Source organism: Aspergillus ruber, assembly GCF_000600275.1.
Source record: "Aspergillus ruber CBS 135680 unplaced genomic scaffold scaffold00031, whole genome shotgun sequence".
Lineage (NCBI taxonomy): Eukaryota > Fungi > Ascomycota > Eurotiomycetes > Eurotiales > Aspergillaceae > Aspergillus > Aspergillus ruber.
In genome coordinates, this window is record NW_024467327.1 from 231,080 (window position 1) to 247,020 (window position 15,941).

The 15,941-nt window shown below is 48.9% G+C and overlaps 6 protein-coding genes across 6 annotated transcripts; 4 read left to right on the forward strand and 2 right to left on the reverse strand.

Moving 5' to 3' along the window:
- Window positions 1-15: 15 nt before the first annotated feature.
- Window positions 16-954, reverse strand: EURHEDRAFT_464220 (uncharacterized protein; the record flags this gene model as incomplete). The annotated part of the gene is made up of 1 exon (XM_040784942.1): window positions 16-954. The coding sequence occupies one exon, from the start codon at window positions 952-954 to the stop codon at window positions 16-18; it is 939 nt and encodes a 312-aa protein (XP_040635525.1).
- A 1,409-nt stretch (window positions 955-2,363) lies between these two features.
- EURHEDRAFT_526008 (GPI anchored serine-threonine rich family protein) lies at window positions 2,364-3,822 on the forward strand. Its single transcript, XM_040786965.1, has 2 exons — window positions 2,364-2,885; window positions 2,948-3,822. Exons 1-2 carry the CDS (start codon window positions 2,739-2,741, stop codon window positions 3,377-3,379), a joined length of 579 nt encoding a protein of 192 aa, XP_040635526.1. The 5' UTR covers window positions 2,364-2,738; the 3' UTR covers window positions 3,380-3,822.
- A 1,037-nt stretch (window positions 3,823-4,859) lies between these two features.
- On the forward strand, window positions 4,860-6,100 carry EURHEDRAFT_518155 (uncharacterized protein; the record flags this gene model as incomplete). The annotated part of the gene is made up of 3 exons (XM_040786642.1): window positions 4,860-4,895; window positions 4,950-5,154; window positions 5,226-6,100. 3 exons carry the CDS (start codon window positions 4,860-4,862, stop codon window positions 6,098-6,100), a joined length of 1,116 nt encoding a protein of 371 aa, XP_040635527.1.
- A 973-nt stretch (window positions 6,101-7,073) lies between these two features.
- Window positions 7,074-11,189, forward strand: EURHEDRAFT_405755 (uncharacterized protein; the record flags this gene model as incomplete). The annotated part of the gene is made up of 5 exons (XM_040780408.1): window positions 7,074-7,130; window positions 7,190-7,318; window positions 7,382-7,480; window positions 7,549-7,893; window positions 7,953-11,189. 5 exons carry the CDS (start codon window positions 7,074-7,076, stop codon window positions 11,187-11,189), a joined length of 3,867 nt encoding a protein of 1,288 aa, XP_040635528.1.
- Window positions 11,190-11,403: 214 nt separating this feature from the next.
- EURHEDRAFT_526011 (MET18/MMS19 family protein) lies at window positions 11,404-14,915 on the reverse strand. The gene is made up of 4 exons (XM_040786966.1): window positions 14,742-14,915; window positions 14,394-14,667; window positions 14,104-14,338; window positions 11,404-14,052 (listed from the first exon to the last, which is right to left on the reverse strand). Exons 1-4 carry the CDS (start codon window positions 14,821-14,823, stop codon window positions 11,464-11,466), a joined length of 3,180 nt encoding a protein of 1,059 aa, XP_040635529.1. The 5' UTR covers window positions 14,824-14,915; the 3' UTR covers window positions 11,404-11,463.
- Window positions 14,916-15,307: 392 nt separating this feature from the next.
- On the forward strand, window positions 15,308-15,839 carry EURHEDRAFT_380765 (uncharacterized protein; the record flags this gene model as incomplete). The annotated part of the gene is made up of 2 exons (XM_040779332.1): window positions 15,308-15,688; window positions 15,747-15,839. 2 exons carry the CDS (start codon window positions 15,308-15,310, stop codon window positions 15,837-15,839), a joined length of 474 nt encoding a protein of 157 aa, XP_040635530.1.
- Between the last annotated feature and the right edge of the window lie 102 nt (window positions 15,840-15,941).

The following is a 15,941-nucleotide window of genomic DNA, read 5'->3' on the forward strand; positions in this document are numbered from 1 at the left end:
ACGCCAAAATCACAATCAGACCCCTGGATGCCCATGTGACGGCCCTGCATCATTCCCCTGCCCCGTTGCTGTAGGACAATGTATCAAACCCTCGTCGACGTCGGTGCAAGCATGATACTGTTCCAACTGTTCCACCAGTTCTTGCCGATGCAATCTATCGTAGTGAATATGAAAAACCCGCATAATTCTTTCCTGATGGTCACGATAGAACTGCGGGGACAGCGCCTGGTTACAAAGCCCTTCCGGGGATACCTCCAAACGAAACACCCGTTCCCGCTCCTCCGCAATTGGATCACCAGGATGGTACTCGCAGCGCTCATTCAACGCAAACACACCACGCTTCACATCCGTGAAAAAATCATCGCTAACGTGCATTGGAATATCCTTGATGCTCTCACGCATTTCGTCCAGTATATCTCGGGCTCTCTTCCGTCGACGTCGACAATAGAGCCTGATAACCGGGTCATAAAGCTGGACGCTTTGCGAGATGTCCGTAGCGGACTGGGCCTGCATCACGTAGTTCACGCACCGCTGCGTGGCACACTTGAGTTCTTGTGCAACGGTACGGAAAAGCTCGTCAATCAGACGGTAAGCGTGTACCACGGGACTTACGACCTTGCGGGCGAGTTCCAGCCTGTAGACTCGTTCCCAGAAGGAGAGCCAATTGTCGAAGCCGACGCGAGACTTGCGAAGGCGGGTCACCTCGAGACTAGAGATGACGGTGCGGCAGACCGTGAGGGCTTGGATGACTTTGATTCGAGCTTCGTTGGTTGTCGACTCGTGGTCGATGTCGGCTAGCCTCGATGGTTCGGGAGGTTTGTCAGATGATTGCGTGTTGCATGCAGCACGGTAGAAGCGTGGGTATATGAGGTTGAACAGTGCTGGATGAGAGGAGTTTGTTGATTTGGAGGATGCGGTGGAGGGTTTCGAAGAGAGGATCGAAGACGAAGACATCTCGGGGTCAATAGATGAGGTAACGACTGTAGAATGAGGGATAAGGATGGTATAGAACAGAGACCACGGTATACGAGGGAGTCCTTTTGAACGAATGCTATTGCGGAGTATCGAGAGAGCAGTATAGGGATAAACTTGTGGCCAACGCGAAGAGAAGAGAAGAAGATGAAGGAAGGCAGTTGAGGTTCATATTTACTAGGACTTCGGTCTTCTCCGTGCTCTTCTTCTCATTACGGAAGGCACATTGGAGAAGAGAGCGCGCAAGTTGATATAGGGAAAGTGTTTCTTCTGTCCACAATGCTCTCCAACAGCAATAAGCTCTGAATGGGAAGGCACCGACAGCCTGGATCTGGGGAAATGATGTATACTAGGCATCATCAAAATTTCTTCTTCGGGTAATACGTCACAACGCCCATTGACATCAGTTCGCGGCGGCCGGTGCGAATGCAACAGGGCCATTGATAGGTATATGACAAGCAACGCTGATTGATTTTCATTGGTTTATTATTCCCCTATGTAGACGTGATGGTTTGGAAGAGGAATCGATTCGACAAGCTCCCGGACACGACAACATCGATATCCTATCCACGAACGCCCTGCTCTATACAAGTCAACTGAAAAAACCAGCCCTCCTCGTGTCCCACGAAAAATATCTAATTGCAGTACATGCAATATAATAGGCAATCACATGTTGAGCTCCGTGCCGAGATTGATGTACCCTTGCATAATGTGGCATGCATTGCTCGGCGGAACGAGAACGAGCACGCGAGAATCTTGACCAAATGGCGTTGGTCGGGGAATTGGTATCAAGTACGAATTTAGATTCTTTGAATGGCATGCGGTGCTACTGCGTTGCTGTTGTGCTCTCCCGGTGATACCGTCCTGCATGTCAAGTACAGTCTGCAGAGCTGCAGAGAAAGAGGGATGTTAGGGACGACATGCACAAAGATACGCGAGTTTGAGCAAATTGGATGTTTTTGCATATTGAACATTGTTAATTAGTAGGCTATTGATGAATGTGGCTAGTTCTGTTCTGGATACCCAGGATCTCTAGGGCACAAAGAAATGTTCCTGAAGTAGGGTCCTCAATCTAGATTAAGCAAGTCCTTACCAAGTCCGCAGTGATCATGGCCCGAATACTGTTCTAGACCTGATAATCGAGATTGTCTGGGTAATGTTACGTTCCAGTACGCATTCTTCGGACGGTATTGTTGGCGTACCAACGACAACAAATGCTCCATATCAGGAACCCGATATGCCGCCAGGAATGTGGCATCCGGAACAATCGAAAATGATTGGACATTCTGAATTACTGCTCGTTGTCTGGGGTAGTACACTTTGGCTGTTAATGTTACTTTATTTATTGACCGTTAACCTATTTATTTGCTAGATTTCGCCTTCGAGTCCATCATTCCTCATCAACTCTGAAGCCCAAGATTCCTATCACATACTTCTGTCTCTGACATTCAACCCAAAGGGAAAAAAAACAAACCTTGAACTACTTTAAAAAGAAAGTGCCAATCAGGTAACGTTCCCTGTCGTACCTACCTCGAAAAGTTCCTCAGTTGCGCTTGCTGTTTCTGTCGCTTGTGATCTAGGAAAGTACGTCCGGCTACTCGACCTATTCCGTCTACGAAACGATTCCATTGTCTCTTCAACATCTTCGCTAAATACACTTCTCGCAGCGTACCAACATATCCTATTACTGGATAGCAGCCGTTATCATTGCATTTGCACCGCTATATACGTTTATCGACTTCATCACTTCCATCAGTACCATCACGATGCACTTCTCCAACGCCGTTCTTGCTTTCGGAGCTTGCTTGTCCCAGCTCGCTGTCACGGTTCAAGGCTTCGCATTCACCGAATGGCCTAAGGAGATCCACCCTGGACACTCCACCACGGTGAAGTGGGACGGAGCATCGAGTGCGGTATGTGTCCATCTTTTCCCTGGCATCCCTGAAGAGTATCTGACCATAGTCCCTCCATGCAGCTTGTTACGATCGAGTTGGCTAGAGGCGAATCAACCAACCTGCACCGCGTCAAGACCATCACTGCCGAGGTTCCCGGTGACGCTGGCTCTTTCACCTGGGTTCCCAAGGACGATATCGAAGATGGTGATGACTACGCCCTAACCATCAAGCAAGGTGACGAGACCAACTACACCGGGCATCTGAAGGTCAGCCATGATGAGACGCACATCCCACTCGCGAAGGGCCCTAATCCTTCGAATGCCACGACCACCACGCTCTCTACGGCTCGCCCTACCCACACGAATGCTAAGTCGTTGTCCGATGATTCTCACATTGTTTCCGGCAAGAGCACTGTGGGCCATGGCGAGCAGACTGGCGCAGCTTCGTTTATCGGTGTGTCTGTTAACTTAGCACTGGGGGCTGTCGCTGCGGTTTTCGTCTTGACGACATAGAGGATATAATTGGAATTTGCACGCACTTTGGATTGGTCGTATTTTGCATTTCTTGGGTCAACTGGATTGCTCCAAGCAGAAAAAGAAAATGTTATCTTGTACGCGCTGGTTTTGTTTTGATGGCTGGTGTATATATGGACCGGAGTCACATATCTGTACTTTTATACGTGTTACGGCGTACGGTGGGAGGAACCATGGTTTACGTGTTCGTCTTGGTCATTTTGGCGCTTTTGTCTGTTCATGGTCATTTTCACGAATTGCTTCCTGTCTCTTACGAGACGAGTCAATCATGGGTTTTACTGCTATAATCGATCCATACAATATGAAGAATTGATATCTCCCTTACCTTGCTCTGATCTGTCATATCTCCATGCATCGCTCGTAGAATATCTATCGTTTGTCAATATCTTTAATTTTGGCTAAATGAGTAAAGTGCCTTTTTGTATGCCGCATCGCTTGCAGACGCTTTGAGGTCGTCGCGGATATATATAGGGGCACAACCCAGGCGGTTTAGTACGGAGTATTCATAAGCAAACTAATCTTTTTTTTTTTTTTTTTTTTTTAAAAAAAAAAAAGGAGGAAAATGACAAATTGGAATCAGAAACAAAAGATCACCTTTTAGCGTAGTTGAACAGTGTAGGCGCAAATCATGCAGTAGCGACAGTTCAGCCTCATTCTCTTCTCCCATCGTTGACAGTTCTCTTTCACGTACATTCCCGGGTCGCTATATATCCATTGTCCGTATATCCACCGTTCCTTTGAGCTTTGATATATCTTCTCTTCTGTCTGCCAGCAATATATCTCCTCAGTTGCTCTCTATCTGACAGCGTATCTGACAGCGCGCATCTCCATTGAGATATACAGAGTTAGTTGATCCTCCACCTCTAATTTTCCCTTCGCGGCCATGAAGGATCATCAATTCAATTAATTCTCCTACTGTTATTGTCTGCCGCAGATCCAGTGCATACAGACAGTTTGCGCTATTACAGACGATTATTAGGACCCCTTCAATCTAAGCATTGATCCACTTTCCTGGGTATGTCTGACTTCCTTATTTCCCCTGGGGGTTTGGCGTGGGAGAAAGGAAGCTTTCCTTCCATTCAACATTATCGTCATTATTAGTGCTGTGATGCTATTATGACCTCTATTGTTGCTAGTCCTTTTAGTCCGAGCGTTTTCCTCTTCGTCTCTTCTTGAACCCAGTCAGACCTCTTTCGGGCCTTTCCCTTCTCCTAAAACCCATCGCCAATTGACCACCAACCCAAACCGACCGCAAGACTACACACACAAAATCCATTCCATGGTTTTCAGAACATCATCTCCAGAGTACCGGTCTATCGGTCGCTTTGCCGTACTGTTCGTCTGGATCTTCCGTGGAAGCGCCGTTTGGTTGTGCGGCCAGCGTTAAGGTTGTTTCCGTGGTTCGCCGTGTGTTGAGCATCATTTCGAAAGCCGCCCTCCGTTCTCCTGATTTGTCGGAATGGTCCGATTCGGCCGGAGCAAGAAGAAGACGAAGGCGGAACCCGTTCAGGACGCAAGCAGGCTTAGCAGCGCTAAGAGCAGTAGTCAGGAACCGTACCATGAACACGATGCTGACACAGACATCACTGTTCCATTGCCTCTTTCAGGTCCAGGTCTTTTCCCTCGAAAACACGCTCCTCGTATTAGTTTGCCCCATGTGGACACTACGTTTTTAAATATGCATCAGGCCAACGGTTTATTTGATTCCAAGTCGTCGGAGGAACAGAATGGGGCGACGGTGATTGAGTCTACAGGTTTGTTGTGGCAAAATATTAAAAAGTCTTTGGAGAAAATGGTAGGCTCATGGTTCTATGTTGTTTCACAGATCAATCGATCTCCCTCTCTCCCAATCCGCCCCTCTCTCCTAATCCTTCGAACGGCGACGCCCACTCCGCAAACGGCGACGCTTCAACGACAGAATGGTCTTCCGCGGTCGGGCACGCAACGACAGGCAAATCTGGTCGGGTTATTCACGCTCTCCAGGAGGATATCGCCCGCCTAACGCGCGAATGTGGCGTCCACCGGTCCAAGGCCGAAGAGGCGCAGACCTTGAACGATACCCTCAAGACCCAGGTACAGAATATCGGCGAACGCCTCCGGAATCTCGAAGTAGCGAACGAAACGAACCTCCAGTCGATTTCGCGCAAAGACCAAAAGATGAAAGAACTACGGGCGGAGGCGCAGAGCGAAAAGGAACGAAGACAAAAGGCGGAGAATACGGCCAACAGGACCGACCAATTGATGACTGAAGCGCGCGACAATTATAATCGGAAAGTTGCTGAATTACAAGAAATCGCCAATTATTCAAAGACCCAATACGACGTGCTTGCCCAGTCTGGAAACCGAGATCGGTCAGAGCAACAGAGGAGATTCAAGACCATTCGCGACGACTATATCGCTCTCAAAACCGAACATGACAAAAGAATCGGGGATCTGGAACGGCTGGATACTATCCTCGCGGAGAAAGACCATGAAATCGAAGCTAGCCGGGAGAGATTCACCAAACTTTTTGAGACCTACGAAGCGTATAAAAAGGCAAGAGAGGAAGAGATGGGAAGGTTAATCGAGAACGGCTATCGGAATGAAGCCAAGATCGACACGACTCTCGCTACAATGAAAGAAACAGAAGGGCGCATGAAATGGGTCATTCAAGTCAGCGAAGGGTTGAGAGATTCCTCACGGAAAGGAGAGAAGCAATGATTGCCACCTTCCAACCATCATTACCAACACGAATTGATGAGCATGGTCTAGCTCAAAAATGGTCGTCCTACATCCCGAAGAGCAACTGACATTGCTTTCCAGTTCGTCAGCTGTGTCGAGTTCCGAATTAGAACCGATTCTGACACTGCCTTAAGTTCGCCAACGAAGGAGGCGGATGTGTATTTGTCTTGTGGATATTTTTCCTTTGTTTCACTACTTTTACTTCCCATACTTGCAGCTTTCTTGCCTGCTCTACTGTTCCCGGGATCTTCTCGACATTGCGTGGAGTTTGGGAGTCTTGATACCCGGGGGGAATACCATGCTCATCCTATTTTCTACTTTTTTTTTTTTTTTTTCTTTTTATTATCTGGAGTTTACATTGTGATCTGTGATACATCAATGGCCATGATGAATACATTTGAACATAAATTTGGAAGCATATAATGAAATACAGCGACCTCTCATGTTGACAGCAGGCTGTTCTTCTCTGGCAGGAGCAATTGGGGTTTTCGTTTGTGGATATCACAATTGAATTCCTTTCCCTTATCATGGCGTGCTAGTCACTGCTTTAATATGCATCTAACCATATCTTTGTTTGTGAATACATGATGGAAATAAAGTATTTATAGGCTGGATCTATCTTCACTGGTTTAACTGTTCTTACGCATTCACTTGTTTGCCCCGCGACTTTTCTCCTCTCATTTTCCTCTCCAACAAACATCTTCTCTTTTTTCTCTTTGATTTTTTTTTCCATTTTCTTGTCTTATCCATCTCATCCATACCAAGCAAAATAATCAATATTTCATCCATTGTAAGGCCAAGCTGCTGAGAGCGCTTTGGCAAACAACCGGGAAGACCTACTCCGTACAAACCCAGCAAATCCCTCTTCAACCAGCTCCTTCCTCCTATTCTTCTCTATCATCCTGATCCGTTCAATTTCCCCATAACTAGCTGCAAACCCAGCAGGATCGAAATGGCGACAAGACAGCGCCTAACGTTGGCGTCGATGTGGGCGTTTGAGGATATAGGAGTACGTTGACAGGAATGGCTGAGAAACGGACGAGCGCTGATCACCATTCACTATCACAGGTACAGGAGATACAGAATGAGTTCGGGTTAGTTGTGGTTTTTATTGGTCCTATTGGATATGCTGACAATTCGTGCAGAAAAGCCAATCCCGATTTTAACTGCCTCTTGGAGTATTCGAAACCAGATGAAGTATGTGCCTTCCAGAATTTCCTTTTTTGGAAGAGGTCTAGCTAACGATTCCTTTTTTATCAGGTTCTTATAATGAAGGGAAACTTTGAAGGCTCCTCCGCGAAGCTCGTATCGGTCATGTCTGATTTTGTCGAAGAGCAGAAAAACAAAGACCTCTTGGATGTAAGCCTCACAGCTTTCTGCACCGTTTGGCATGGGTACCGAATGGTATACTTATACTGGAGTGATAGATGCCGCGGATCCGCCAATTGGACGTCCCCTCGATATACGACGAAGACGACCAGGCTAAAGTTGAATCTGAAAAGGACCGCAAAGAAGGTCTGTTGACATTGGTCGACGACTCGAACGACGAACTGATTCCTGTGTCCCTCAATCGTTCCACTAAATACTGGATTTCGGAAAATGGTGGTCCGGGTTGCCTTGCCAATTTCCAGGAGGTTTTGGGTGATATTGCGGCGATGACCGGCACGGAGATTACGGCTATAGATGATACCCTCGGAATCCAGGTAACTGGTCAGCACCAGATTGACGTTGAGGATGCGTTAGGAAAGTTGACACGGATTGAGAAGCCATTGGTAAGTCGACTACTACCCCAACTGAATGGCTGGTCTTATAGTTAACCATTGTCTACTAGTCCCTCATTGAAGCTCCCCGGGTGACCAACATGATTATGGCGCAACACAATGAGAACACTCGCGTTCGGATTCAGAACTACAGCGAGATAAATTCCATAGCCCTGCGTCGGATTCTCACAGACCCTAATCTGCCCTTGAATGCCACTCTCAACCAGACTTTTGCTACGTTTCTTCTCTCGCTCGACCCCGATACATTAAAGTTCAATCTACCGGATAATCTTCTCAATCCTTGCAAAGTCTCTAACGAACCCGGCAAGTCGCGTATCTGGAATGACTTTACTTTCCAAGGAATTGGAAAGGGAGATGAGTTCATCAACATGGAGTCCATCATCGAGAAAGACACGGCTAATCCACAGGCGGTGACTTCTGGAATTGCTCCTCCCCATCCATTTCTATCTGTTGAAAAAGCCACGCGGGTGAATCAGTGGGTCGTCGAGAGAGCTGAGATGGAGAATGAGCCTGAACCAGAACCTGAGACTAACATCGTACTACAGCCTGAACAGCTTGAAGGTCCTCGCGAGACACCAACTCTTGTCACCGGTGTCAAGAAAACCCCTGGTATCCGAACGCGCAAGGCTGCTGGGACCGCTACACCTCAAGCAGCACCAGAGCCCACAGCTGAGAACACCAAAGCCTTGTCCACTGTTCCTGGGAAGAAGACCTCGACTCCTCGCAAGCGATGGAAGATGCAGTACGAGCCTACCGATCGGGTATCCTCACCTACCGATCTTATGTTCAAGGGCCCAGACTCCCCTCACGACTCTACTACGACGGCGCGGCCAGAGTCTCCCGAGGACAAGCTAACAATGCCAACTTTCGACCCGACAAAGTATGGCTTGCAAAGATCCCCTCAGCACTCAGCCAAGAATTCATTTGGCAGTTCAAATTCTCCACAGGGCTCACAAGCGAATGTTGAGATCTTACCCGTGGCGCCCAAGAAAATGCCGGGAAAGCGTGAGGAGCTTGTCGATGTTCTCACTCCTGTTGCTCCTGGAAAACCAACCTCGCACTCTATGCTCTCGTTTGACCAACCTGCGCTAGTTCCACAAGTCGCAAATCATGCCGATAAGACAGAAATGCAGGACATGCAGGTGCCCGATAAGACTAAAGGCTCTACTCCCCCGGACTTGCTTGACCTTGACTTCGAAACCGAGAGCAAAGTTCTGGGGCCTAGCACTGCTACGGCAACCCTTCTGAGCCCGACTGGTTTGGTTAGTGGCGAGGATCTAACTTTGCAGGAGAAGAGGCTCCGAGACTTGAAATCATCCCTTCGCGAGAAGAAGGACATATCTGGCTTTGACGACAATGCTTCGACCGTCTCGAATATATCACGTCCTCCCAAAGACCGGCGCGAAATCAACATGCGACTCGCCCGTCAGAGAATCGCGGAACTCGAGAAATCTGTCAAAACGGTGAAGAACACTAATGACGAAGCGGACACCAGAGAGTTCCACCTCACCATGAACCACAAAGCGGGCAAGCCAAGTGAGAAAGCGAAAAGCAAGGCCGAAGCCAAAGCTAAACGACAAGCCACTCTCGAGGATGCTTGGGGGATTCCTAAGCCAGCCAGAAAAGCGCCAGTTAAAACGCCCAAAACGCCAACCGACCTCATCGTCAAACCCAGGACAGTATTCTCTGGTGCTAAGAAGCAGGACCTGCAGGACTTGCGGCAGCAAGAGGCTGAAATCAAGAGCGTTTTCGAAGCGTTGAGACCTGCCCTCGAAGCTGCTGAGTATTTCAGCGGTCCGTTGACTTTGGAAGCACAATTCGGCCTTGTTCTCATACCTCTTCTACCCAAGTCATACAACCAGGACTCGATTACTGTGGACGAGTGGACGAGGATCTTCCAGCCACGCAATAGCCTTCCTGCGCCGACGACGAAGTTTATCAATCGACTTACCACGGCTGGCTCAGATGTCGACCATATCATTGATCTGAAAACGTCAAAGGCTGAGGGTAAACGCCATATGTTCGAGCAGGACTACACTGAGTATAATGTTTCCTACGAGTTTCACTGTCGCACCACTGCAAATCAGCCCTTTATTATAGCAATTGACGAACAGGGTAAGCATTCAATTCGGAAGCCAACAAAGACGCTCGGTGCTGTCAACATGCACTTTCCCGCTCAGATCTGGGATGCCAGCATGGTCCTCTCTGGTGTTATCGAGCATGTTGCCGGTACCGATCTGGAACTCGAAGAGGCTGTTCGGTATCTTGTCGATAATCTCTGGGTGCAACCGGAAAAGTCTCTCATCCGTATCTTCAGCCGCTTTCCCAAGGGAAACAAGTTCGTCATTGAGAAAGTATTCATGAAACGCTGGACTCGCCATCGACACATCCGTAACAGAGACGCTGCTGCTGCTGTTGACAATGCCACATCTCCGACGGCAGAAAACCAAATCGTCGCAATCAACGACAACGACAACGACATCTTCCTCCAGGTGACAGAAATTCAAGACCTCCTAATCGGCTCCAGCACATCAGACAGCCAAGCCCTGCGAGCCCGCTGCGCACCACACCCCGAAATGATCAAAAAAGGCAGACTCTGGTACGAAGTCTCTCTCGTCAGCCCCGCTATCGAAGCATTCATGAAAACAAACACGGACGTCGAAATCGGCGAACGCACAGAAGACTGGCGAAGCCCAGATCTCCTGGGAAACCATGCTACCCTCGTCGCAGACGACTACGGCATGAGCAATCTACGCCTCTCATCTTCTCCCTCGTTATCCTCGCCATCACCTCTTCCTAATGCAACTCCGCTCCTCAGCCCTGTCGCTTCAGCCATCGGAACAGCCGGCCTAGGCGACCTTCTCCACCTCACCAAAACCGTCGTTGAGAAAATCGACGGCATAGGATTCTGGAACTACGGCCCGGGGATCGAAGAAGTCCATCTATCCGCCATAACCGCCGCTGTCACTGGTGCCGTTCCCAGTGTTGGTGCCACGGCAGCCGGTACAGTCGTCGGAACTAACCCTGGCGTTGGTGTTGGCGCTGGTGCTGGCCCGCTTTCCCTTCCCAGTATACCTAAACAGCCTATTTCATCGGCAATAGTTCCTGCGGCGGCGCAACAGGGAAGATTACTTGGGCTTGATGATTATTTAGATGGAGTGAAGGAGGTGGAGACTTTGGTGCCGAGTCTTGTACCGGCGAAGAGTGGTGGTGGTATGGTTGCGTTGGGAATGGAGAGGTCATCGTCGACGAGCTCGGCGAGGGTTAATGAGTTAGATTATTGGTGATGGGGATGACGGTTAGGGTTGGTTTTAAGGAATGAGCTGAGGGTTGGGGACATTTTTGATGTTTTATGGTTGCGACATCAACGCATAGCCCTATAATATGTTGGTAATGGTTTAACATGCGAATATGGACATGGACAGATACAGTTGAAAAGTAGCCGCAAAACTAGAAGATAAGACTGAATTGTACCAAAATGCAATCAATTTAAAATCTATATACCATCATCAAGCATAACATAAAATTTCTTTTAAATATGCCAACTTTTTTCAAACCTACTCAATCCTCATCCTCCTCAGCATCATCCACCCCCCTCAACCAAGCCCCCCTAGCATCAACAGCCGCCTTCCTAACATCTCTCTTCGGATCATCAAGCACCAATTTCAACGCCCTCAACACCTGCGCCTTAACCGGCAGCAGCGGCGACAACTTGCCCGCCCTTACAACAGCAGGCGCATCCGGACTCGGCGTCTGCGCAAGCAGATACAGACATTTCACAGAGTCTGTACGGAGGCGCGAGGGGTTCATTGCTGCTTTCGCACCAGGTGTGTAGGCAGCTGTGTTGAGAAGGCGCGTGACAAGGCTCTGAATGTGTCCGCATTCATCGATCACAGAGACGCCATTGTCGCGGATGATCACGGCAAGTGTCTCTAGTGTTGCTGCACGGACTGCGTGGGAGTCACTAGTTTGGAGATCGAGCGATTGAAGGAGCAGCGGAAGTAAAGTGGGTAATTCAGGCATGACGAGTGCTGGTGGGATAGTGGATAGGATCCCCGATAGCGCTGTTAAATGTGCTGGTTTAATATGCGCTGGCGCTGAGGGGGCTTTTGAATCGGAGTTTCCGGCGATATTGACTTGTCGGATTTTATTGGCGATTAGGGGAATGACGGTTGTGAAGACGCGTTGTTTGCAGAGGAGGCGGACATTGGCACCGTTAATTGGGGAGAGGACATCGTCATCGCTGAGGAGGATGGCGAAGCCGCGGGAGGCAGTTGTGCTTGTTGCTTCGGAGGGGGAGGAGAGGAGGGAGAGAAGGGATGTTAGGATTGTTGTTGTGCTGGGGACGAGACGAAGGATGAGGGCTTTGGAAAGCCAGAAGGTTGTTTTAATGGTTTCGGGGGTGAGAGGTTGGGTTTGGGATTCTGTGTTGGAGGGGAGGAGGGAGGTGAATTTTTCTGTGGCGATGGAAACATCGGTCTTGGAGAGGAATTTGTTGACGAGGAGGGAGAAGTGGCGGAGGAGGGCGAGTTGTGTTGCTGGTTCGGTTGAGGTGGTGGAGCGTTGGATTAGGTCTGAGAGAAGATCGGACATGTTGGAGGTTGTGTAGGGGATGGTTGTGCAGTCCTTTGATAGGCCTGCGAGGAGGTATGTCGACACGATCATCGTACGCTGGTGGTCTTCACTTGCGGATTGTGCAAAAGGAACCGGCGAGAACTCCTCAGCTGGAGCGAACAATGTGTAAACATTCGCAGCAACTTCATCCTGCTGCTGTTTTGAAACAGATCGCACAATCAAGTTGCAGAGTCGTCCCAGCGTGTCCAATACCGTAGCATCATTTAGAATCCTATTCGCTGCCTTTCCAGAAGCCGAAGCAGCAACACTCTTGCAGAAACCCATTACGATCTTCTCGTAATAGAGCCCTAGGTTTGGATCTTGGTACATCTTCCTCTGTTCCATGACATAGAGAATGGTCAAGAGGATTGCTCTTGGGTATGCTGGCGACCCGGGCTCCTCCTTCTGTAGCAAGATAGTCAGCTTGCTCAACAAACGGCGCACTAATGTCTCGAAGATATCTTTTTCAACGCTGATCTTCGCCAAGCTTTCGAGCGTCGGCAAGTAGTTAGAGCTTGTTCCATCATCAGAGTCCGGAAGAGTTGCCACGAAAGCAGGGAAGGTTATGTCCATAATCAGGCGCGGCTTGTACTTGGAGATCTCAGCGAGAGCGGCAATGGCCTCCTTTTTGAGATCATCCCGGCCCACAGACTCTTCCGTCAGCAGAATCTCATCGAGATATTGCACGAATAGTCCTATCTCGTTGTCCTGGAAAAAGTCACGCAGGGTCGATAGACGGAGGAATCCCTTGAGCGCCGTGACGCGGAAAGACGCTTCTTCCTTTGCAGACCCCATTAATGCTTGACCGAAAATCTCAGAAAACTGATCCTTAAACTCCAGCAAAGGATTGCCAAGGATGGTCTCAAGACCACGCGAAGTCCATTCTCCAAAGACTGAGATAGCAGAATCGAACAAAACAACCAACGTCTCCAGCAGAGCTCTCTGCTTGACGATCCCATCGGCCTCCTGGTAAATTGTCAACAGCGGCGCAACAACACTCTGCACAATTAAGGTCAATGCGACGGCCGATGCAGCAGATGTATAGCTCAAGATTTGTTGGGAAGGCTTCGCTTGCTTTTGCTGAGGCTCTCGTAACTGCTCGTTGCATTCTTTCGTAATCGGTCTCAAGTACTGAGCAAGAGGCAATTGCGGCGAAGCCTCCATGACGCCTTCAGATAGTCGCTTAGCGATACCCTGCAAAGCCTCTAGCGAAATATCGGAGAGGAATTCCTCTTGTGCGTTGAGGATCTCGAACTTTAGAGTTTCCCAGATGGTGATGGAATATCTTGACACGGTGTCTGGGTCGAATGTGTGGATACAAGCAATCAGTGCATTAAGTGCGTCTTTCTTGACATTCGGAGAGGTTGAATCAAGTTTATCCAGCAGAGACGGAATAGCATACTGTGCAAAGTGTCTCGTCGAAGAGATGCACTCCTGCAGGCGATTCTTCAGGTCCTGCGCGGTGATACCATAAGGATCGTTCGGAGGAGGTCTGAACGTGATGGGGAAGTAATTATACACCGCATCGAATAGAGTCTTGTCACCATTAACCATTGAACATAGACCCCAGTGATATGGAACACATACCTCAGCGTGGTTGGAAATATCCCACTCGACCATCACCACCTTCAAAATCGAGAACACAAGCATAAGATTCCGGGGATCCTTCTCCCCAGTCATCAAGTCCACAATCCCAACAATCGAGTCATCGCCCATCTCCCGCAGCGCAGAACGATGATTCAACATCAACTCATTCAACAACTGATAAACCTGGAACCTCTGAGACTGGGACCGCGACTGCAAACCCTGGTATCCAAACGTTCTATATCCACGTCAGACCTCGCCCTCGACGGATAATTGTGAAGGCCAGTACTCACGCTCTCGCAACCTCCTCAGCTAACTCCCTATGAAACCGATCCAGTTTCTGCAACGTCTCCAGCCCAGTAACAGCACCTCCATCTTCAATGCGATCGCAAAAGAACGTCGTCAGAACCTGTATCTGTTGTCTCGACAGGTACTTTGGAGAAAGCGCCTTGATCACGGCCGTGAGATAGGAAACGGCTTTGCCCCGCAGAATGGAATCCTCGTCATTGATGTACTCGCCCAGGGACTGCACGATTTCGATGAGGGTTGTTTTCCGGGTTTCGACATCTTAACGCATCACTACCGTTAGCAAGAAAATCCCATAACTCCTCAATTGATGCTTCCAAGCCGGAAGAACTCACCATGAGCAACCCGCTCAGCAATCTCCTTCGCTTCCTCTTTATTATGGTCAACGACCAGCAGAAACGTCTGCAAGGCCGACATCTTCGCAAAGCGCAACGGCAACGAGGAGCATGCAAGCAATATACAATCTTAAAGTAAAATTCCCCTCAAGTTGTCTTTCCGCGACCGGAAACATGACGCCGATTTTGTGGCTTGCCCGGACTGGCCCTTATCGATAGATATCACGTGCATTTTCAAATTCTCCGCATTGTCACGTGAAATGAGGGTCGGTTGTTGCGTCATTGACAACTGACAGCGCAGATGTTATTAATGGCCATGTAGTTTCTTGCGCTGTTTGTATAATGAGGCTTTTGTCTATAGGTATTCTTATTATTGTTACAATTTTGCTTATCTGCACAGTATCTGCTCTCGAGGGTTCTCATCGCAACTGCAAACGTCTGCCTCGTCCATACGTTGACGTCCCCGGTTTACGGCACGAACATTCAGATCACAGAGTACAGGAGTGGCTCCAAAGCCAACAAGCATTCCTAGCTCAAATTCCCCAGTCTTCCCAGCCACCTCAACAATGTCCAGCTCAAACGGCCCCATAATCGCCGACATCCTGTCCAAAACCCGCCTCGTCAACACCTACGCCTCGCTAACCCGCGAATTCGAGTCCGCCCTCTCGCACATAAACAACCCCTCCAAACAAATCACAATCCTAGCCCCCCGCAACTCCGCAATCCATAACCTGCCGCACAAACCCTGGGAAAACCCCGAAGACTATGAGCGATTAGGCGAGGTGAATGCGTATGAGGGGCGAGAGGGAAAGGATCGGGCGCAGGGGAATTTGAAGAGGTTTGTGGAGGGGCATATTGTGGGTGTTTGTCCGTGGGGGGAGGGAGAGGAGGCTGAGACGTTGTGTGGGAAGAAGGTTAGGTGGGTGAGGGAGAGGGATAGGATGGTGGTGAGTTTTGCTTTGGTTTTATGCTTGGGAGATGGGGTTGTGTTGATGCTGTGTTTAGATCGAGCCTGGGCATATTGAGGTGGATCATGTTGCTGAGAAAGTGTCTAACGGTGAGGTTTGGATTCTCAATGGGGTTCTTGATCCTCGTTAGGCGAGTTATGAGTAATGTTTGACGACTATTGCATTTTATGTACGATTCATGGTTCAATGAAAAAATTCTTATTCATTATGAACTGGTTCTGCTGTAATAATG